The 24,242-nt window shown below is 41.4% G+C and overlaps 1 protein-coding gene across 7 annotated transcripts in view; it reads right to left on the bottom strand.

The window, feature by feature from the left end:
* Positions 1-2,090: 2,090 nt before the first annotated feature.
* Positions 2,091-24,242, bottom strand: part of PTPRJ (protein tyrosine phosphatase receptor type J) — a 75,002-nt gene continuing 52,850 nt past the window's right edge. For 2 of the 7 annotated variants that reach the window (XM_032691238.1, XM_032691237.1), the window contains exons 6-24: positions 23,230-23,496; positions 20,968-21,234; positions 19,483-19,749; positions 18,306-18,572; positions 16,739-17,032; positions 16,358-16,489; positions 13,537-13,747; positions 13,260-13,375; positions 12,600-12,687; positions 11,159-11,200; positions 10,320-10,328; positions 10,138-10,225; positions 8,959-9,049; positions 8,063-8,136; positions 7,778-7,912; positions 7,254-7,373; positions 6,718-6,878; positions 6,109-6,244; positions 2,091-5,403 (exon numbers count right to left, since the gene is read on the bottom strand). In XM_032691238.1, the coding sequence (XP_032547129.1) occupies positions 5,245-5,403; positions 6,109-6,244; positions 6,718-6,878; positions 7,254-7,373; positions 7,778-7,912; positions 8,063-8,136; positions 8,959-9,049; positions 10,138-10,225; positions 10,320-10,328; positions 11,159-11,200; positions 12,600-12,687; positions 13,260-13,375; positions 13,537-13,747; positions 16,358-16,489; positions 16,739-17,032; positions 18,306-18,572; positions 19,483-19,749; positions 20,968-21,234; positions 23,230-23,496 (2,924 nt within the window). In that variant the 3' untranslated portion in view covers positions 2,091-5,244. The remainder of the gene's footprint in view (positions 5,404-6,108; positions 6,245-6,717; positions 6,879-7,253; positions 7,374-7,777; positions 7,913-8,062; positions 8,137-8,958; positions 9,050-10,137; positions 10,226-10,319; positions 10,329-11,158; positions 11,201-12,599; positions 12,688-13,259; positions 13,376-13,536; positions 13,748-16,357; positions 16,490-16,738; positions 17,033-18,305; positions 18,573-19,482; positions 19,750-20,967; positions 21,235-23,229; positions 23,497-24,242) is intronic. The other 5 variants (XM_032691239.1, XM_032691242.1, XM_032691241.1 and 2 more) reach the window with 5 other exon arrangements.

Below are 24,242 nucleotides of genomic sequence, written 5' to 3'. Positions count from 1 at the left end.
AGATCAAACTAGACTATCTTTTCTCAGCAAGAGGGGATAATTTGCTAGCTTTTCTTCTTGCTGTCAGGAAATTATGTCTATTAATATATAATGAAATAACCCCAGGGAAAGCAACTTGAATTAATAAATGGGGCTCTGCTAAGTACCAGGGACAAAGAAGAACAGGCCTGGATAACTAATCTTTTTCTTCAGATCTAAGAAACAGTCTGAGAAGGGCTCTCAGCTTCTCCCTCATATTCTAACAGCTCCTTCCCTTCAGCCAGCAATACAGGCAGGAAGCAGCTCCTCCTGGTACTTCAAACTCAGGATTTCTGCTTCATTTGCCTCCTCCTCTCCCCTCGCAGGCAGGAGGCTGGCATGGGCAAAGGGTTTGCCAAGTCCAAGGGCAGAGAGAATGGAACAAAGTACAAGATTGGAGGGAGGCACTGTTTGGTACCAACTCCTTAAACACTTCTGCAAAGTGCTGAAATGGAACAGTTTGCAGCCAGAGGTTTCAACACCCCGATGTCTTATGTGAAGAGCTGAAAGGAACTCTCTGCAGCAGTGCCACACTAACTGAAAAAAGGAAGTACAGTAACTTCTCTGGTGGGTATGGGAAGTGGGAAAACACTGTACCTGCCTACCTCAGAAGCAAGTTAACTACTGATCTTCACTTGCCCCTCATTCTGGCCCTAGACCGAAGTGATTGCATCTGCATTTTTTAATTAGTTTTTACTCAGAACAACCAAGAGCTGTTAAGACCTCGGCTTTTTCTTTTTGCTTCAGAAAAGCACAGTGTGCAAAGTTCTCAGGTGTCTTTCCCTTCCAAGCTCCCATTTCTGACCCTCTTCCACAAAAACATCCACATCTGTTCATCTTTAAACTCCATTTGCTGCCTGATAACTCCCAGCCAGGAAGGGCATGCAAGGGCATCATCAACATATCCCATTTATCAAGTGAAGAACAGGATAGAAACATTATACCCTCTCCTCTCTGACCTCCACCTCTTTAAAGTCAAAGGCATTAGAACTAATACATGACAAGACCAAGTATAGAAGATGATTTTCAGATATATGGGTTCAGCTCTACCCACCCAGAGTAACACTCCAAATAACAACCAGACAGTTTGCTTTACTCAAGTTCTAATATCTCAAACCCATGTAATTTCGGGGGGGGGTGGGGGGGGAAATGAGGAATTTCACTTCCCAGAAATCTCCCTGAAGCTGATTACCCCTGGCAGTGGTGATCACCTGCTGCAGGTCCTACACGTTCATTGTCACAGCTTCTCTTCTACCACATGAGTCTCATCGAGAGCACACAGACAACATCATGTGGCTGGCACATGCCCCCACTAAATGATGATGAGACAATCACGCTGCTCTTCCTATCTCACCACCCAGTCACTTCAGAAAACACAGAAGTTACCATGGAGGATCACAAGCTTTTACAGTTAAGTGTCAGCACCCCATGATGAACTGGAGAGCTGCTGAACGCCAGTATCACCCTCCAGGTATGTGATCCTTCTTGGGAGTGATTCAGATGGCAGCCAGGAATGGAACCTAAAAATTTTAGGAGAAAAGTACTTACCTGAGATAATGTTATATGCATCTACAGACAGCTAATCTGTAATCAAGCAGCCAGCTGTAACATTAATAAAGCAGATACTTCTGCATCCCCTTCTATCACCTCCCAACAACAGAACATCTTAAAGGGATTGAAAAATCCTCATTCTTGTTCCTCTGAAAGTAAATGAGTCCTAGAAACACTGGACCTCCCTCAAGGCTATTTCAGTGAATGTAAGTCTTTTGATGGACCTTGGATGATGGTCCTGTTCCTCTACCTGGTATCAAGCTCTTCATTTTGAGAATCCACCAAGTGGCAGGACACAGTAACATCAGATGCAGGTCCTGCCAGGCAAGTCTGAACGACAGATTACAGCCTTGCAGGGAGCTCCAGCGACTGTAATACAAAAATTACTCAAGGGTCACCCCAGAGAATGGGAGCCCACCTTCCTTACCTATTGTAAAGCCCTTCTAAATGAAACTTTAGGAAATTAATTTTATTTGAAACGAACTAAAAAGAAAACCCAATAAAGGAAAAATAAGACAAAGTGCTCTAGGATGATGCTTTTTAATTGTTATTTTATATCTTTAGAAACAAATCAAACCATTAAAAACATTATAATGTGCGGAAATTTCCTGTACAACAAGTATGAAAACAACAAAATTTGTACATCATTTCATGATATTCAACAGTCACTTATTTGAAACACATCAACTTTTCCCTTCTTAAGCAGGCCCCAAATGGGAAAAAAAAAAATAGAACAGAAATGCAGGAGATGTAATTGTCACACAGTGGAGCTTTCAATGGACAGCTTTAGATAAGCAACAGCAACAGAAGACATTGACCAAAGAGAGAGATCTCAGCAATTATAACACAAAGAACATCAGAGGGCAGGGAGAAAATAATTTCAGGAATTCAAGTCATCTTGACCAAGACAGATCCACAAGGTAGTGGAGTATTGCCTGTGCTCTTCCTCTTCCTGCAGAGATGTCCTATAAGGCAGATCCTACTTATTCACATCGACACTATGCCCGACTTTATCTTTACAACATTTTAAGCCTTACCAACTTTTTCCACCTATCAACATGGGATCAACAGTTCATTTACTTCAAACTTCAGTCTCTTCTCACAATGAGTCAGTTTGGGGAAAACACATGCATACAGTTTTATTTAAAATGGATACTCATCAGATGATGCCACAAGTGAGAATCTGATGTCTGCTTCCAACACCAAAATAACGGGACAGATCCGACTGTTTTCTGTAAGAGGATCGGGGCAGTCGTCAAGCAAAACCAGTTACTGTTCTAGCTAGTTTTCTGATGTTCTGCTGCAATATTATGAAATCAACATCATCTAGCATGGAAGACTCATCTCCCTCTCCTCTGTGCTATACCAAACAAGGGCCTTCAGGAGCAAGACAGCATTTGCCACCCTAAGGCAGCAAGTTCTTGGGAGACCTGAAATAATGAATACTGGCTCTGTGCTCTGCACAGATGTGCTGTAACTAAAAGAGTAAGAGACTTAAAAAAAAAAAAAAAAAGCATGACTGTAAGGGGCAGACTTTCCTCCCTCCCAGTTCCTTTGGAATGGTTCTGTTTGGTCCAAGTGGTTTATCTTTGTTTGTCAACTGACAGCAGCTTAGGAAGAATATGGGCCCACTTTGTGGACAGCCAGTTTTGATGGAGCTGGCAGGATCATTAACCTCATGGTAGTTTTTTTGTTTTGTTGGCTTTTTTTTTTTAAAGTATTTCAGAGAAAGAGAGAAAAAACATATTCAAGTGGCTGCTAAAAAAAAAAATATATATATATAACAAATTTAACCAAAATAAACAAAACTCCAAAAACAACCAACCAAAAGCTGAACTGCACTGTGGCCTGTTCTCCAGTTTTGCTCACACAGCACACCACAGTTTCACACCAGGTTGTAAAGAATTCCTCAGGATATTCATAAAGTTACAGTTGTGCACCAGGAATTCCAACTCCTACATTTTCCTTCAGCTGACATTGGATCCTGTGAGGTTGTCAGGTTCCACTGTAAAGCCACATACACTCTTAGCATCTGCAGCTTTTTCTGACAAGTCTACTAAAACAAAGAAAAAAAACTCCAAAACAACAAAAAAGCAGCAGAATTCCAGGGACTCTGGTTATTAAACCTTCATAAGATTTTTCACCGCTTTATAGCTATTCTATAGCATTATTCATGAACTTCATATTCATCTGCAATACAACCAGTGCAATGATCCAAAGACCAAAAAACACACCCTCCCCCCACCCCAAGCTACTTAAGTCCTTCATTGGTAATGCCTTCCTAAGTCTAACAGTTATGTACCAGCAAAATAAATCCAATCTGATCCTCGACTTGTGAAACCAACAACTGGAGGATTTCTGCGTGCTTGCTCTGTTTCTAAAAGGACCAGTTAAAACAACAGCAGCAGTACATTGCAAGTAATTATCAAACAATTACACTGGATCAATGAGATGCAGGCAGGTAAGACATGTCTCAGTTTTGAATGGCTAAGACAACTGAGAAATTTGTCTTTACAGCAGAATTTTGTACAATGTGTTTTGGTAGAAACAGTAAAGCCAGTCAATCATTTGGGAGTGCGTGAACACTTGGAACCTTAGTTTCAACATTTTCACAGATTTACATATTTGAGGAAAAACAACAACAATGATAAAAAGACACCAACCTGAGAAAAACTCTATTAGAATAGAGTGAGCATTATTCAGTAAATCATATATTGCACCTTTAAATAAATCATTATAAATTGTATAAAAACAGAAATATCAGCCAGGAACAGGGAGGAGCTATTCTGTCCTTCATACACACCCACACGCACCCCCTTGCACACACATTCACAGATTCACTTTCTCTGTTTTTTTTCTACAGTTAAAGCTCGGAGTGACAGACCACACTCCTTTTCCTCTGGCAGAGGCACCAAAACATTAAGGCAGGGTATATTTGTGGTGAAATGCAAAAACAAAGCTCACCTCCAAGCTTCTGGAGAGTCCTGCCAACAGTGCAACTACAGTTAAGTTTGACATAAGCCTTATTTAAAAATCTGTGTTCTCATTAAGAGTTTCATACAAAAATAGAATCTCTGTTGTTTTCTTTTTTTCTAGAGTAGCAACTAGAAAAGGCACAATTTCCAAGTATAAATGTCCATTTGAAGGAGCCGTTTGTACTCCTTGTTTTAAATAAAAAGGAACACAGAAAAAATAGATCACAGAGGCACAAATCTATTAACTAAGTAACCAGATACAGTAGATAAAATATGTTCCTGAAACTTATAATTAAATATATTAAAACAGCTCACAAGCCTGGTGTCTGTAAATGAAATCATATAAAACTGTAATAAAAAGCTTGTGTTATTATTTTAATATTTAAATTCTAGTTCACTGTTCATACTGCAAATGCTATTTCACCTATCAGTACTGTTAAATTCCCAAGAAAAAAAAAGGAAGATTCCTCTGTTAACTTCAAATAGTTTTGTTTGTGTTGCGTTGTTTTTTCTTTTTAACATCAACCTGCGGCTCCCGCCAGCACTGTGTTTTTCCTCCTGTAGATCACTTCTTTGAATGCAGACAGAACTGCAGAAGCCAGACATGAGACACTGCACACAATCCCAGAAAACATGAGTAGAACACCTCCCTTTCCTATGGGCAGGTAACATCTCCTGGAGAAACTGCCTTCCTGCTGGACTATGCGTGGTAGCCATTGGCCTTCCCAAAGCCTGGCCCAGGTGTGAAATTTTCATAGATTGCCATTGCTGTCATGTTTTGGTAAATAAGATCAGTTTTCTTCTCCCTCTGGGATCTAATAATATCCATAACACACTGGTTTAGGAAGACGTACTGGTCCTGATAGGAGAAAAAGAGAAGGTAATGCATTTCTAGAAAACATCCGAGTTTCAAAGTAATTCTGCTTCTGAATGTAGGTTTTGGCACTGCACTGAACGTTATCACAGAGTATGTTTTAGAACTTGTGTGTGTAGTTCGTAGAAAACAGAGCTGGAAGGGACATCATGATGTCATCTGACCAACACCCCCATATAAAACTAGGATCAAGTTTACTGTGAGGCCTAATGCCCTCCTAAAAGACTTTCACAATGGAGATTTTACAGCCTTTTTCGAATCAGCTTGAGTTAGTCTACACACCTTTTTGGATCAAAGAGATAATTTCAGCAGGAACACTTGTATTCCTGCAGAGCACAAAAGAAAAGATGCACATCGAGACCACCTGACTCAAGATAATTCTGGCTCACAGCTAAAGGATAAAACCCACATGGGTAAAACAAGCTGCAAAAAAGTCTGCTTTGGGATTTGGCTCTTTCCAGCTGCAAATGCCAGTCCTACAAAGTACTCTTGCTTGGATGTATGGTGGCCCCTGGCTGCAACTACTTCTGTGGGAAGAGATGGAGCAGGAAGGAGGGAAGTTAAATAAAGAACAATTTTAACTCCTTAATATCTTATCTTCCCGTAGTTCTGAGCTACATCTTGAGTCCATGCTTCCTGGATTATTATGCACACTTGAAAAACGTGCTGCTGGGTGCAAGACAGCCTCACCTCAGTTTGCACCATTAAAGGCCGGTGCATGCGGAGGTCGTACACCACTCCGTACACATCCACAGTGTTCTCCATCTCCATCTGCTGAATCAGGCGGTCAATGGCGATGAACGTCCCCGTCCTCCCGACACCAGCACTGCAACGACATGGGGAGGCCATTTACTGCTTTACACCAACCACCTGCTCCCTGCTGGTCTGATGAAAAGCCAGTGATGCCAGTACGATGCCTCCTATTATTTCAGTGGCACAGGTAATAAAACTCTTGGCAGCCCAGAGGGGTGGCTCTTACCACCACCAAGAGGAAGGAGGGATATGCTTCTGGGCTTCTCAGCCTTGCACTCGCACAAGACTATATTGAAAAGCACTTGAAAGGACAACTTTTTCAGCTAAGTTTTCCAGGCTAGGAGAGATTCTAACGAAATTTTGTATCACTTACCTTGCTACGTACATAGCATTGCTAGTTTCTGAAGCACAAGGCAAAGGTTTTCATTCTGCCCACGTCTTTATGCAAAGAAACTTATTTTGTTTTTAATCCCATTGAAAAAAAGAATCGATCATAAAAAAACCCACAAGATAAAAGCATGTCTAACAGAAACACGTTCTTCCTACCTGCAGTGCACCAGAGTAGGAGAGTCAACTGGATTTTGACTGTTGTACTGATGAACAAGGTGTCTGAAGTCGATGAGAAGGTCTGTTGTCTCTGGCACTCCGTGATCCGGCCAGGAGGTGAAATGGAACTGCCGCACCGTGTGGCTCTCTGCTGTGTTGGACTACAGGAATACACATTAAAAACCAAACCAACCAAACAAACAACAAACCCACAAGACAATGAAAACTGGCTTCAGAGGAGCAACAGTAGGGGCTTCCTGCCATATACACTGGGCCAAGCTCAGCTTCAATAAAGATGCCTGTTACAAAACGTGCAGGGATTTGGATCAGTGATATTCCAGTTTCCCTCTTCCTTCCACTACAGTAGGGAATACGTCGAAATAATTTTCTTTTCCTTTGACTTTACTCTGAGCTCGTATCTGCTGCATTGTATTTGCTGATGTGGCTAATTGTTCAGTCCAGCAGATATTACAAGTATCTGCATACGCACAAGGTTATTTTATATACTAACAACTAACAACCAAGGCAGTACTTACCTTTTCTACAGTGAAGTCCCTTATTGTCCATTCTGGAAGGACAATTTCTGAGACCATTGTCACTATAATGTCACCGTAGGTCTTGGATTGCTTGTCTGGCCAGTACTGCTCACATTTTGTCTAAGAACAGAGTTACAAAGTTAGACACATTACACACGACAACGAAGCAACTGACTCTTAGTTTTAAATAACACACCACCTGAAGCAGGGCTAGAAAGCATGTCACCCTTCTCAAGGTCTATTCCAGGGCAAAAGAAGCTCTACCAAAATCATTCTCTAGAGAGAAGAACCCACCCTTAAAGATAGCAATTCCACAACTCTCCTGAGGCAATCTATTCCAATAGTCAGCAGATATGAAAATGGGAAAAAGCTAAAAAAAAAAAAGTTGTGACTATTTTATCTAGAAAATAGTCTTCCACCAAGAGGATGGTTGTTAAAAGAAAGTAGTCAATCTCCAAACTGCTACAAAATTAGAAGGGATCCAGCTGCCTTCAAGAGATAGTTCAGTTTTGATAAAAACATACCCGAGCCTGTTCCATACATTTTGTCAACATAACAATAGAGTAGATATTCTTTTCCCAAATCATTTGCCAGAAGTCGTCTATAGTATTGGGTAAAGGACCTTGTGCAGCAATAAATGCCTTCTTTGAGCTATAGCCCTAAGAAGAAAAAAACAAAATCAATATATATACACACACAAATGGGCATCAGTCGGACATAAAAACTGATTTTAAACATCATTAAGAGCTGTTAAGCCTACATCACAAAAACACACATTATATTTCATTTCAGCTAATGAAGCAACTTACAGGTATATAGTTTGCATTAATATAATCACCAGTTCCAGAGCTTTCATTTGAAAGTTTAACACGAGAAATATCATCTGCAGAAAGAAAAAATGAGAAGACAATTATGAATTTTAGAACTGGAACCTGTCACCAAAATACTGTTTATCTAATGCATGGTTTCTAAATAAGAGGTGTTTTGGAACAATGTGCGTTTTAAGACTAAGAACAGAACTTCAGGAATCATAACTAGTAGTATTCATATAATAAAAGCCTTCAGAAAAATGAGTGGCCAGGATAAACACTCAGAATACTCAACACAGTTTATTTTATTTTTAAACATGGTATGGTTTTACCTATTTATATATTTCTAATCCAACAAAAAGTTTACTACAGTGTTAATTACTGGATTAAAAAAAAGTAATTTGTCTCCTGCTGCCATTGCATCTGATGTTTTTCCTCCAAAGCATCCATAAGTACCCATCACTGTTCACTTTTCAATTCCTTCTTATACTCTGCTACCTTGGGATGCCCACAGGCAGCTTGGCAGTGCTTAAGACTCTCTGTTCATCTGCAAAGCTGGTCTTATATTTCTTATAGCTCTGCATATACATCTGTCTGTGGTCAACTGTCATCCTTTTGCGTTTTCAACCCGGACTGCAAGTTTCTCACAAACGGAAAGTGAAAAGTTAATTAATTAAGGGAAAGTCCTTTAAAGGAGTTTTCTTCAGAAACATCCTTGAGGGAAAGCTCTTCCAGGTTTGCTTATACAGTGACTTTGGGAAAGCAGCAGCTCAAATTCAATGCTTTGGAAACTGACAACACTTGAAACCTCTGGGTAGAGCCAGATTAGCCAAATCCAAGGTTTTCACTTAACCTTTCGACCAGCAGAAGATGCAAAACCAAAGAGAGTAACTCACATGGTAAGACATTGTTGTATCTATTTTTTCCCCTGTTCTCAGGTAGTTCAGCAGCAAATTTGGGCTGATGAACACCAGCAGACTTGAGTTCCTACAGTAAAAGAAGGATTCGTGAGCACCTGGTCTGGGCTTCAGAATCATGCAAACACATGACAAACAGATAAAAATACTCCAAACACTCATGGTCTGTGCTGTAAAAGCAGGCATGTTAAACTGGGATAAATGACAATAAAAATCATCTTATTACAGGGTGGGAGGGTGACAGTGGCAAACCTGATAGAGAAGGGATTAATACAGAATGTAGGAATTGTAGTGTGTTTAAAAACCAGAGATGGGCTTTAAAAGCCTGTTGTGCTAAAACACAACACTGATATCAATGGCACACTAGTTCTGGTCCCAAGGCACTGAACTACTTTGCATAACCTTTACAGACATTACAGGGAGAAAGGGAGCACATACATAATGAACGGACTGAAGGAAGGCAAGGTGGAGCACCAGCCTGTAAAGTACAATCCCAGAAAGAATTTGAAGAATAAAGTCAATTAAAAACTTCAAGGAGATGAGAAAAAAACCCTAATTCTTTAACAGCAGACACGACAACACAGAATCCTTCCTGACACTTCCTTCCTGTCCTTTGTACCTTGGAACAATTGAGCTTTAGCACATTTCACAGCAAAATATTTATGGTCAGTAAGCAAATCATAATTGCTTTTTCTCAGACTGCTCCTCTGAGCTATTCACAGGTGTGGTTTGCAAATCACACCTACACACTGAAGAAGTCAGTGAAATTAGCAAGAGACCTGTCTTGCTAATTAAAAAATCCTCCAAGATAAGAAAAAAGAAGTGTAAAAGTTAAATAGCATCCCCCAGGCTAACTCTGCAGTGTTGACTAGGGCAAGGACTCGGGAGGTCCTGTCTCTGGTGAGAGCTCTAACCAGCAGGCCATGCTGTAAGCTCACAGGTAGTGGTAGTAATTCAGGACATGAAGTATTTATCATGCACTTCAACTAAATTTGGAGCTGCATAGGGGAAGGGAAGGCTATACATACAGCTTAACAGTCTCTATAATAAAGGATCCTTCTCTTTCCCTTCAGTAAGCCTTGTGTATGCTTCATAGGAAAGCTGATTTGACTTGCCCAAAATATTTGTCATGAAGCTCTCTCCACTGAGGACACATACCTCATACTCTTCTGCAAAACCACAGTTGGAGTCTGCTTGCTGCTTCTTAAAGTAGGACTCAAAGTTCTCCACTTTAATCATTTTTGATCTAAAATGAGAAAAGCCATCTATTAGCAACTGGCATTAGGTCAAGAAACCATAGATTAATTCAGTCAATGTGTTAGAAAGTGTTCTTTACTTACTTCTTGACCCTTCAGGAGAGGGAGGGGGGAAGAAAAAAAGGCTGATTAGACACATGCAGTTGTATTTTTCACTATGTGAATCTAAGAATGAAAGCATGACTGTTAGTTGCAGCCACAAAACTGTGCATTTACAGGGGACAGGGTATCAAGCATAGCATATAACTGCTCTGTTAAACAAAGGAGAGAATAGTACATACTTCAGGAGAGGAACATTGCAGAAGGTGTCAGTCAGCCACTTACTCCCATTGGATGGGCCCTATTCTCTGGTGTATTTTATGTCAACTATCAAAGTCTACACAGGTGGGATTTCATGGGATGCTCTGGCCATGCCTTTCCATCAGCACAAAAATGGGTGCAAGAACCAACAATGTGGTTCAATTGCACTGCCTGTGACTTCCAATTTATTATGTTTACTCCCCTATGGCCAGCTTTTACAATCACAACATTATCTGAATTAAGGGCTCAGCACACAGTAGTCACAAACAATAGAAAAAATTCAGGTCACAGTGCTCATTTTGCCTATGTGCACTTTATCAACAATTTGGTTTGTTCCCTCAATGTGCACGAAACATCAAACATCCTGTTTTTCAAAACCATGTGGAGCATTTGTGTGTCTAATGGTGATTCATGAAGTGAACACAAATCTCTGCAGTGGCTCTAGAAGTCTTGATCAATATGATTATTTTTAGTCTGGAGGCTGAGGTCTTTAAATTCCATGAGGAATTAATACTTCGAAGTTCTATATAAAACTGCACAGAAAACAAGTATCTGGGTTCAGAGTAATTATTGCAAATATCACTTGATCTCAAAAAACAACATGTGAAAGGATATGGACTTACTTAATTGGAGAAAAGGACACTTCAGTATTTCTTTTATCTTTCCTGTAAGGTGAAAGAAAACAACACAGGTTCACAGTAGAATTTAATGGAATGCATATGAGATTTCTGATGACAGTTATCTCCTGTGCCTGCTGAGAGCAATTTCTTTTAAAGCATCTCATTCTGTGAAAAAAAACCCAAACTCCTGAGGCAAACCTTACACCTGGAATAAAAATAAAATACTTCATCCTTTATTGGGTGATGTTGTTCTTTCTGTTGCAACCAGAGTATAAAGCCTGAACATAAAGCACATATTTTGGTGGAATAAGTACATCTGAGGGATCTGCATTGCTACGTAACATCTCAGGAGAACTGCTACTAATACCACAATCCCTACAATAAGTGTTCAACAGCGCTGTGTCAGTCATACTGAAAGTGGTTGATGAATGAAAATAAATGTTCTCATTATTGTACACAGTTATTGGACACAATTTGGAAAACAACAGCAGTTAATCAAACAAACTAAGAAAGTTGGACTAAGGGCCTTACAGTTAACTCTTTAGAAAGGAGGTACTACATGATCAGAAGCAGAAAAAAGCCTTTGTGGACTCTTACATCCCAGATTATTTGGAAAAGACTGGAAACTGAGAGACCAGCTCAAACCTTAGGCAACCCATTAGCTTCTGGAAATTCCAAAATGGAAGTTTCATGTGACAGGGAGTTAAAAAGGATATTAATGGAAAACTTAAAATCAAACCATATAAGATACAATTACATATGCCTTTTAGCACAATAATTTGTGATGTTTGCTCATTTCTAAGTGAATGACTTCATCAACATGCCTGAATGGTGAGGCACTAGAACCCAGAGAAGTTGTGGATGCCCCAACCCTGGCAGTGTTCAATGCCAGGTTGGACAGGGATTTGAGTAACCTGGCCTGGTGGAAGCTGACCCTGGCAGGGGGACTGGACACGATCTTTAAGGTCCTTTCCAACCTAAGCTATTCTATGATTCTATTCTATCAATTAAGATTTATTTAGCTCTTCTGAACTCATTAGTTTGTAACTATGGGGTTAAACAAAGTGATTTAACTATGGGGTTAAACAAAGTGATTTAACTATGGGGTTAAACAAAGTGATTTAACTATGGGGTTAAACAAAGTGATTTAACTATGGGGTTAAACAAAGTGATTTAACTATGGGGTTAAACAAAGTGATTTAACTATGGGGTTAAACAAAGTGATTTAACTATGGGGTTAAACAAAGTGATTTAACTATGGGGTTAAACAAAGTGATTTAACAACTGGTTTGATACTTCAATTCTAATCTCTAACATACAAACAACATTTTTAATACAATGTATTTTAAAGCATCATTACAGAGGTGTATAAAACAGAGAGAGATACAGAAGTGAAATACTGGTGCTCCTCAACACAACCAATACAATTATAAACATACATTACCTTCTCCTTCTCCAGAATATGAAACCCCCTACAGCGACTACAGCAAATATGGCCAAAAGACATCCAATAACCACTCCAGCAATAATGCCTGATAAAAGAGAACAAGTATTACTCATTACTGATCTACCTCTTCAGTAATGATCTAAATCTACATACTACAGCAGAACCTTACAGGTGACAGAGCATGCTCTACTCTACTAAATGTCTCGCCTTTACTGTGTCCTTTGGCAGCACCAGTATTGAAACCTCAGTAAGAATAATAAAAAGAAGATGATAAATTACAAAAAATTGGGATCAAGGGACCAGTATCTGCATTCCAATACACCTGCTTCTAGTTTACCAGAACTGTTAGAACATCAGTTTCTTTTTGCTACTTGTTGCTATACCAAAGTCTCACTGTGCCATCCAATCCCTTTTAGCATGCCACAAGTAGCACAGTTTTTGGCTACTCCTCCAGTGGAAGTCACACATGTTAAAAAGGGATCACCTGCAGAACTAGCAAGGTATGAATTTACAGAGTAGTGTCACCGCAAAGCTAAAAACATTTCACACAGAGAAACCAATGGGTGTTTTGATATTATGAAACTTGCCATAATTAAGGAATCTCCACACGCTGTGTATGTGCCAAGCCAACAGTCCTATATTTGACATTAACTATACCTGGATCCTGGGGTAGTAAAACCGGTTCAGAACAGGGTGAAAATGATACATAACTCTCTTCCCCCTCAATCACGTTGGCCATAAAGGTTATATTAGTGAAACCTGCAACACATGCCCTGTTGAAAAGGGAGAAGGAAAAAAAAAAACCCAACAAAAAAACCAGGTATGTTATAGGTTCATGTATCAGCCTTAAGCAAGATCTGTCATCTTTCCATTAGATTATCTTTTAGATTTCAATTGCAGAAAACTTAACAAAACAGTGATTTGAAATAAATACCTGTATGAAAGAAGTGGAATCAATGGTCCGTTTTCATAGCCATACATTGTATTTCCCTTGCCTACATTAACGATGTTTTTACCACTCTGAGAATGGAAAGAAGGTGATTCTGCCTGCTCTGTTTCTATGACATACGTAACATAGGTAGTTGTCTTCTTCTTCTTGAAATCTTTGTATGTGTTGTTCAATTTAGACTTCAAAGACTCATAACCTTCAAGAAAAAACAAGGATATATGTGGTATATACATCGTCCACTAGTTTTATATCAGATGGCACAATGGCTGAGATGATTGCATTAACCACAGCTGACATTACTCCATAAGTACTGCCTGAAATGAAAGGCTAAGTGCAACAGATAATCTCAGGAATCACTTCTATTGCAGTGCAACCTACTGCACTACCTCCCTATTTCCCAGTGTTACTTGTTTCAATCTGCTTTTGGTTTTACTTCTACCCTGCAGAGCTTCTGCGTAAAGGTACATTAGTGGTGGAATCTGGTGCCCCATGGACAAGCTTCACTAGCCAAGTAAGCTATATCCATACATGTTCTATCAACTATCATATGTAGAGACTACAATGCAAATGGTGTAGAAAAAGTCAATCGGTATTTGGTAACACTGTGCTACCAAAATAGCATCAAGCCTCATTCAGGGTGACACTAAAACTTGTCCTGACCTTGTTCCTTGTTCTATCTTACAAGAAGTCTCACACCTAAACCCTAAGAAATGAAAGAGGTAACTTCTGCCTTTTCTTGACATAGACAAGCAGTGGACAAAATGCTGATCAGAACAGTTTCCTTTCCAGAAGACTAAAACCAGGCTACCACAGTGAGCAGTGACCAACAGGACACTGTTCACAGAACAGCACCACTTTGCAGTATCTGTTACAGAAGATGAACCTTAGAAACTTGAAGCAATCATACAGCTGAGGCACATGTAACCTAAGAGGTAATAAACAAACTCAATCTACCAGTTATCCAACAATTCAAGAGCAAGCAAACTGACACAAATATTCAGTGTTGAGGGAGAACGAAGAATCTTGCTCATTTGACTGAAGTTTGCATACACTGCTCTCTAGTGACCGCCTTTACAAAGCTAAAAGCTCCTTCTAAAAGCAGATATAGTATTGAATTCATCTTTAAAAAGGAGAAACCTTGCAGGAGCTCTGAAAGGGGGAAAAGCCTAAAGTTTTGTAGAGTTGTGTAGAAACAAGGGTTGCTCTGACACCAGTGAGCTGGTGGCTCACTGCCACCAGCAGCAAAGCTCCCATCAACTGTAACTGTGCAGGAACAGGGTGCAAGACAACTCTTCTAAAGCACTAGCTAGACTCCATTAAAAGCAGTTGAGGGTGCAATTAACTAAGTTACCTTGAAATGTGTGTTCAATACTACCTGAGATATGTTTTATGTCCTGTCTTGTCCCTAGTTTCAAATCCAACAGGAATCCCAGGTTACACCTGCAGCACCTTGTGGATGTCTTGGATATCATCCTAAAACAGCCTTAGACACTATTCCTTACCCTACCTCTGTCTATCCTAAAGGCAACGATGATGTCTGTTTTAGAACAGAGAAACACATCTCAAGTATATTTGTGCTAACTGAACACCATACAGCTGAAGCAATGCTTGGCTGTAAGGTTATTTTCTGCTCCTATCAAAGCACTCACTCTACATTGTAAAGGCAGGCAATCTTCCTCTCTTATTTCTCTCCTTCTTGAATACCTTACAATTAAAGAAGAATGCACCAAATCTCATCACGACTAACCAGGACTGGCTGAAAGTACAAGCAGAGCTACACGCAAGAGACTGGCATTCAAACCAGCAACTCTGGGGCAGCTGAGCAGGCATGTGAAAAGTAGGTATTTTCTGCACTGATATGATATATATATATACACGTATACCTATAACAGTAGTACAGAAAATTCCTATTTATATTATATATATGTACACACACACACACACAAACATTTCTTGGACATGTATTATATGGAAAACCATAGAAAAAAGATCTATGGCCAAAATTCTGCAAGATGAATTTCCAGTGTTATAACAAAGGATAAGCATGAATGTCAAATCCTACTTGGCAGAAAATATCTCCATCAGGTGCTTTATTCCTTCACTGCACTGGCAGAAATGAAAAGCTGTTCAACTTGAAACTATGCTGCAAAGGTAAGTTCCTTAATTTAATGATTCAACACTAGACAGTCACCAATTAAAGATACTTCTCAGTTTCGATGTTTTAAAGACACCAGTTTGACAGACTACTCTCTGGTTTTCTGTGACATTCAACCTCCCACAGCATTAATGCTGTCAATGCTATTCAAGCCTTCCACCTGCATCCCATCTCTCTCAGTTAAAAGTGTTTTAAGTAAAATCAGGAGGAAAGCCCTCTTCTTTTTAAGATCTTACTGCAGACATCTTCCAGCTGAAGAAAGGATGGGAAAAACATTCCAAGTTCCAAAGCTGCTTGTGTTGGCTGCTCTGACAATTATTTGGGGGGGCAAAGGCGGGGGGGGGGGGAGGAGAAGAAAGGATACTACACCATCTTGAGGAAGGGAATCACTGGTAAATCAGTTTGACAACAGCATAGGGGCAGTAGATATGAGACCTGTGTACAAGGATAAGTCAGGAAAGAAAGACCAACTGAAAACAGGCTTACTGAAAATAAGGAGTGATCTGACAAAGCAAACATGATTTTTGAAACGTGATTGAAAATACTGAGTCAGCTTTTTCTCTGTCCATTTAACACCTATTTAGAGTCTAAAACATAATGCCATCTGATAAATTGTTTCACATAGCTAAAGATAATGTCATAACATCTTACCTTGTTCTGTTGTGATCATTACTGCGTAGGCTTTTAATGGACCATACAATGAATCAAAATCAGAGAATTCAACAGACAATGAGCTGTGACTGACTACCTTGACTGAAGGAGCTTCACTTGGATGAGGTGGGTCTATCAACAAAAATATTTTTTAGCATGTTAAAGACTGATAGAAATTTTCCAAACAAGAAAATTCTGTAATACTGATGCTGTTCATATAACGCATATTTATCGTGCATCACATTAGACTTTGCATTAATGTAGTTAATTATTCATAATCTGTAGGCTGATAATGTATCATACCAACTCTGGCATTCTACAACCATTAAGTTAATATTTTTGTCCTACAAATATCTTTCATTCTCAAATCTTAATGCTTACCAGTAATGCTTGTGTGACACACCCCGTACACTGGAGAGCTTTCAGAACCATTTGAAACAGTTATGATAGTAACATTATAGGTGGTGAAATAATCTAAAGATTTTGTTTTGAAGGTTTCCTCTGAGCCTTCTTCCATGCAGGGTGGAGCATCTTCTTCATTTTTCCCTGAATTACTTATATTAGATATTATAATTCTGAAGCCAGAGCTGTTACCAGAAGGACATTTCCATTTCAGCATTAGGAAAGGCTGCTTGGGCACTGGTTCACACCAAAATGAATTCACTGAGGCAGGTTCTGCCAAAAGAAAAAAGAATAACAAAAAAGAGGAGTAATAAATCTAGTGTTGTCCTTAATAGAAAAAGCTGACTATTTGTATGTTATGTGTATAAATGTTTGTAAAATTTCAGTTTTCCTTTTCACTTTTAAAAAGATGCCTACATGGCATTTACTGCCTACAGAAGGACTTGTTATCCCATGAGAAAGACAAGTATTTAACACACTGAGTACACAGATCCATTCTGTGCTCTGTAACTCCTCTACAGACAGGGTTACTGGGAAAACTTGGGCTGAGTATCTGTCAAGATCAGCAACGTTTTCAAAATGATGTTCAACTTTTTAATATACTACACAAAGAACATTCTTAGAGTAGTATGTAGACTGACACTAACTCCCTGTACAACTATGTAAAACGCCTAGTGGCCAACAAACAAGAAAATGAATATAAGCTCTGTGCATTAAGAGCATAGCAGTAGCCATCCTTCGAAACAGCAACTACAACATGTCAGTTTGGGTGAGAGTCTTCTAGGACACAATATAAAAACTGCAACCTTATGACCACATACAAAAAGATATTTAAAAAGTTAATGTAGCAGTAAAACTGAGAAGAAAGGTCTCTGTAAACTGAGAGAGGCACAACCATGCTTTGATGTTTCAGACAGACTGAGATTATGAGTTGCCAAGTAGCACTTATGGAGTACCAGCAACTCTCTTAACAAGTTCATCCCAGAGCCCCTTTGGAAAACCCACTGGGGAGCTCTGGGACAGATTGATTGTACCTCAGTCAAAGCGGGACAATAAAAAAGGAAAGGACAAAGTAGCACCTAATCACAACAAGGGGGGAAATAGTCCCAATGCCTCACATGAGGAACGCAGGCATAACTCAGCCTTCTCCTGCCTGCAGATGAGCTGCACAAAGCAGCGTGGCTGACAGGCACCCAACACAATGCTGCCCACAGCCCAGCTGCAGCCATGGGCCCCTCCAGAGGCAGAAGTTCCCCAGGCACAATGCACACTCTGTGTGCACCACTCATGGCTCAGGATCTGAGGGCCTCATCCATAGGGAAGAGAGGGCATCAAAACCCCCTATAAACACCAAAATCCCCCTTCCACACATTAACATTGCTGACTCCAGGTAGGCTGTGTGTAGCACTTCTGCCTAACCATGTTGTATTTCAACCCTTGGGCAGGTGGGCAGAGCCCTGTGTCCCACAGCAAAATACAGACCACCAGGAAGAAACTGTGACCACCAGGAAGAAACAGACCACCACTGCAAGAAACTGTGACTTACTTGTATACAGGCCTATGGACCTTCCTTCTCCTTCTGTCTCATTATCAGCTGCTACTGCAAATACAGTGAAGCTGTACATTGTCCCAGGAATTAAATCAGTAATTTCTGCTTTGCGGCCACTGGATGTCACGTTCCTAACAGTCATATCTTCTGTAAACTCTATCCTGTACGTGTAGGAGTCAGAAGCAGTGTCATTCACCTCCCATGTTAAGTTGACAGAAGTCACACCAACATATTCTGCCTTGAGATCAAGAACTGGGCTGGGTTCTGTGAAAGGCAAGACAACAATCTGTCAGCCTGCAAGAACAGCTGCTCACAGGCATGGACAGAAGAAACACAGGCACATCAGTACTTCATTCCCTTCCCACCACTCATGGTTCAGAGTGCAGGAGCAGCCCAACAACATTGCCAGGCACTGCTGGAGCCTGCTGCACCAGTGGGCAGCTAAGAGAAAACTGCTGGAAAGTAATCTCGAGTGGCATTCATCTCCCTGGCACTCCAAAGCAGGAGCACAGGTCACCACAATGCCAGCACTCACAGGATTTTCCTTGCGAATTCAGAGATACGGTCAGGAAAGACACAAAGTTGCAGGGGCATTGGTGAAAGGAGATGGTGGTGTATCTGTCCACCTTATGAGGTAGGAACTTCAAATATCACTGAAAGAGGAACAGAGGTGATGGAAGGTGGCAAAGAAGCAGCTTACCTGGGTCATGCCATGAGTGCACTCCTGAGCTAGTGTTGCCTAAAGTTCACTCTCCTGACCCAGCCCAATGGCAGCCACAGGCCCACAAAAGTTCCCTGGGCACAACACATTGTCTCTGTGTGGGAGCCCTTTAAAAGAACGTTCTGAGGCCCTTATCCTCCAAGAAGTGAAGGCAACAAAAGTACCCATGCAAATCCCAGGACAGGAAGGAAGTTCGTGGGAAGAGTTCATTGTGTCACAGGCCTTAATGACCAACTTTGACAATTACCATTTCTGAGGTGTTTGTTTCACTTTGTTTTTTAAAAGAAGGCTATATCTCTTCCACACAAACATCTCTCACTGCAGGCAGGCAAAGCACAGCACCTCTGTCTGCAGCAGTATTACATCTTGACCCTTGGGCAGGTGGAAAGAGCCCTGTGCCCCACAGCAAAATACAGACCACCAGGAACAGGGCTGCAAGAAACTGTGACTTACTTGTGTAGATGGGTATGGACCTTCCTTCTCCTTCTGTCTCATTATTAGCCGCTATGGCAAATACTGTGAAATTGTACATTGTCCCAGGAATTAAATCAGTAATTTCTGCTTTGCGGTCAGTGGATGTCACGTTCCTAACAGTCATGTCTTCTGTAAACTCTATCCTGTATGTGTAGGAGTTGGAAGCAGTGTCATTCACCTCCCATGTTAAGTTGACAGAAGTCACACCAACATATTCTGCCTTGAGATCAAGAACTGGGCTGGGCTCTGTGAAAGGCAAGACAACAATCTGTCAGCTTGCAAGAACAGCTGCTCACAGGCATGGACAGAAGAAACACAGGCACATCAGTACTTCGTTTCCTTCCCACCACTCATGGTTCTAAATGCAGGAGCAGCCAACAACATCACCAGACACTCCTAGAGGCTTTTGCATCAACAGCTAAGTAACAGGAAAATGAGACAGAGCCATCTCAAGCATGATTCACCTTCCTTTCACAAGCAAAGGCATGAGCAGCACAGGCAATCACTGTGACAGAACTCCCGTGGCTTTCCCTGGGAATCCAGAGAGGTAGGCAGGAAGGCGAGAAGAGTGGAGTGGAAAGACAGTGAAGGTGCAACTCCACATAGCAAAAACAAGCAAGATGAAATAGTACAAGAAGAGGAACAGAGGTGATGACCCTGACTGCCGCCTTCTCCAATCCTCATGCCCTGCACTTCACTCTCATAGCAGAGAGAACATCTCCAAAACCCCTCTTCCAGCACCCTATTCTCTGCACATCTTCAATAGAGGGTAACCAGCCCTTACAGACAGACCAGCACAGGTGAAACTTTTGCGTATTGACTGCATGGATATTTCAGAAAAACACAAATGACAACAACAGTCATCTGTTTTCTTTCAAATGCACTCTGTGGAATGACCAGGCTGGGCTACTTACTGCCTTGGAGGCCAGCTCCAAAATGGTTCCTCCAACACCATACATCAAGACTTTTGATACTTAACATGGCAAGGGGCTGGATGGCAAAAGGAGCTCTCCTGAACTAGCACTGCCTGAATCTCACTCTCCTGGCTGCAGCCCGATCACAGCTGTATCAATCACTCACACCCAAATCACTCAAGCTCCCCTGGCACAATATTCCGTGTGTGGGAGCCCCTTAAAAGGAAAATCTGAGATCCCCATCCTCTAGGAAATGAATGTAAATGCCCCTTTCCCAAATTTGGAAGAGATTAGTTATCAGGGAAGTGTCTCTCCTCTTCGTTGACAGCCTAGGGGCAAAATTCACCAACAGCTTTCCATCAGGGTAATGCTGCTTCTACACTTCAACATCTCATGCTTGGAAGACTGGCCATATCCAGCTCCAGGACCAAATCATCACCTCTGCCTGCAGCTGTATTATATTACAACTCTCAGGCAGGTGGGAAGAGCCCTGTGCCCCACAGCAAAACACAGACCACCAGGAACAAGGATGCAAGAAACTGTGACTTACTTGTATACAGGCCTATGGACCTTCCTTCTCCTTCCGTCTCATTATCAGCCGCTACTGCAAATACAGTGAAGTTGTACATTGTCCCAGGAATTAATCCGGTAACTTCTGCTTTGGGACCACTGGATGTCACATTCCTAACAGTCATATCTTCTGTAAACTCTATCCTGTACGTGTAGGAGTCGGAAGCAGTGTCATTCACCTCCCATGTTAAGTTGACAGAAGTCACACCAACATACTCTGCCTTGAGATCAAGAACCGGATTGGGCTCTGTGAAAGGCAAGACAACAATGTATTAAGACAGAAATAAAGGAAGAAGAACCACAGCCACATTTCCCTATTCCACATAGAATGAGCATCATTTGTAGCCAAGCAGCACTTCTACAGTACCAACGTCCAGTTTCAGACACTCATGCTGAGCCATCTCCGGAGAAGCCACAGGAGTTCTGGGGGATTTTCTCTTTCAATTCGTATGCCAGAATTATTTGTTTCACAGTGGGTTTGCAGACAGAGAAACAGATGGAAATCAGTGAAGGAAGAGGAGTGCAAGTTGATCTTGGTGTGTTAACTCAAAATTGTGCCTATAAGTCTTAATCTGAGACCTTCAGCCCCAACTCTCCCCAATATCAGCATAAAGAAATGGGTTGCTTGAGCAGGTGCAACAGTTGACACACTTTGGGGGACTGTGTCTGCAAGCCTGACTCAGCATCAACTCCAGGCAGATAAGACTCACCTCAGGCAGCTTAGAAAAGTTTATCTACTCAGTAGCAGCTCCAGGACACACTGCTTCGAATTGCTTTGTAGGGACACTGCCTGTTCCCTTTGTGTCTCTGAGCTACACACAAAAGAAACATCTCCTCCTTTCCATCCCTCTGGTCTGGGAAAAAGGTTCCATGGCACAAAAACAGCAAGATTGGCACCACACTCAAGAATGTGATCATAAGCAATGGGACAGTCACAGCCCTCAGGAACCTCAGGCCATAGACTCTGCAAAGAGCTCAAAACAAAATTCAAGAACAAAAAGCCTCTGTGACTCTGGTCACCACATCCCTGCATATCACATCTTTTGGTAAAGCTGTGATAACCTGCTCCCAGAAGCATTTTAAGGGGTCTCTTTGGCCCTCAAGCATCTAAAAGAAGTCACACTGTTGTAGCAGCTGGATCTCTACACCATCTTCAGCAGCAATGCTGGTGAAACAGCTGATTTACAGGCAACATAAGCAAGCACAGACAGACAATCTCAGATCTTTCTCCTTTAACCAAAGACCACTTGGCATTCACACACACAGGCAGCTGGAGCAAAACAATGTCCCAACCAAGAAATAAAACGAAGATGCAAACATTAAGAAAGAAGAGGAATTTGGTACAAATGCCATGTTTACTTGCAAACTAGAGGCACCATTTCCTTACTTGTATACAGGTCTATGGACCTTCCTTCTCCTTCTGTCTCATTATCAGCTGCTACTGCAAATACAGTGAAGTTATACCATGTCCCAGGGATTAAATCAGTAATTTCTGCTTTGCGGCCACTGGATGTCACGTTCCTAACAGTCATATCTTCTGTAAACTCTATCCTGTATGTGTAGGAGTTGGAAGCAGTGTCATTCACCTCCCATGTTAAGTTGACAGAAGTCACACCAACATATTCTGCCTTGAGATCAAGAACCGGATTGGGCTCTGTGAAAGGCAAGACAACAATCTGTCAGCCTGCAAGAACAGCTGCTCACCAGTACTTTACTCCCTTCCCACTACTCATGGTTCAAAGTGCAAGAGGAGCCAAACAGTATCACCAGACGCTCCTGGAGCCTGCTGCACCAGTGGGCAGCTAAGAGAGAACCAAAGACAAGTCATTCTGAGAGGCATTCATCTCCCTCTGACATTCCAAAGCAGAAACACAGGTCACCACTGAGCCTCAGTTCCCAGGGCTTCCCTTGAGAATCAAAAAGATGAACGGGAATGGCATGTGTATGTTTAGCAATACAGGGGATTTTGTTCTAGCTGGTTGGTTTTTGGTTCAGGTGTTGTTGTGGTAGATTTTTTGTTTCAGGGTGGGGGGGGTTAGAGGGATTTTGGCGTTTAAATAAAGAAACAAATAAATAAATAAATCAGGATTATGTTTCCTCTACACATCAACCCTTTCTTCTTAGTATTCAACCCAGGTAAGATTTGTATTAAATTTTGACCCTCAGGCAGGTGGGTAGAGCCATGTGCTGCACAGCAAAATACAGATAACTAAGAAGAGGGCTGCAAGAAGCTGTGACTTACTTGTATACAGGTCTACGGACCTTCCTTCTCCTTCCATCTTATTATCAGCCACTACTGCAAATACAGTGAAGTTATACCATGTCCCAGGAATTAAATCAGTAATTTCTGCTTTGCGGCCACTGGATGTCACGTTCCTAACAGTCATATCTTCTGTAAACTCTATCCTGTACGTGTAGGAGTCAGAAGCAGTGTCATTCACCTCCCATGTTAAGTTGACAGAAGTCACACCAACATATTCTGCCTTGAGATCAAGAACTGGGCTGGGTTCTGTGAAAGGCAAGACAACAATCTGTCAGCCTGCAAGAACAGCTGCTCACAGGCATGGACAGAAGAAACACAGGCACATCAGTACTTCATTCCCTTCCCACCACTCATGGTTCAGAGTGCAGGAGGAGCCCAACAACATTGCCAGGCACTGCTGGAGTCTGCTGCACCAGTGGGCAGCTAAGAGAGAACTGAAGACAAGTCATTCTGAGTGGCATTCATTTCCCTTTGACAACCCAAAACATAAGCACAGAACTCCCAAGGTTTCCCTGGGGAATCCAGAGAAATGCATAAGAAAATAATAGAGTAGACTGGAATATTCTAGTTGGAAGGGTCCTGCAACTATCATCTAGTCCAACTGCCTGACCACTTTAGGCCTCACCAAAAGGTAAAGCATATTATTAAGAGTATTGTGCAAATGTCTCAAACATAGATGGGCTTGGGGCATTGACCACCTCTCTAGGAAGCCTATTTCAGTGTTTGACAACCCTCTCAGTAAAGAAATGCTTCCTAATATCAAGCCTAAACCTCCCCTGAGGCAGCTCTGAACTACTCCCACATATCCTACCACTGGATACCAAGGAATCAGCATCTCTCTCTCTCCACTTCCCTTCCTCAGGAAGTTGAGGAGAGCAATGAGGTCACCTCTCAGCCTAGCCCTCGGCTCCTCTCAGGACATGACTTCCAGCCCTTCCACCAGCTTTGCTGCCCTCCTCTGCAGGCATTCAAGGACCTTCACATCCTTGTGT

The sequence above is a fragment of the Chiroxiphia lanceolata genome, chromosome 6, assembly GCF_009829145.1.
Source record: "Chiroxiphia lanceolata isolate bChiLan1 chromosome 6, bChiLan1.pri, whole genome shotgun sequence".
Taxonomy (NCBI): Eukaryota; Metazoa; Chordata; class Aves; order Passeriformes; family Pipridae; genus Chiroxiphia; species Chiroxiphia lanceolata.
This window is presented reverse-complemented; position numbering and strand designations above follow the sequence as displayed.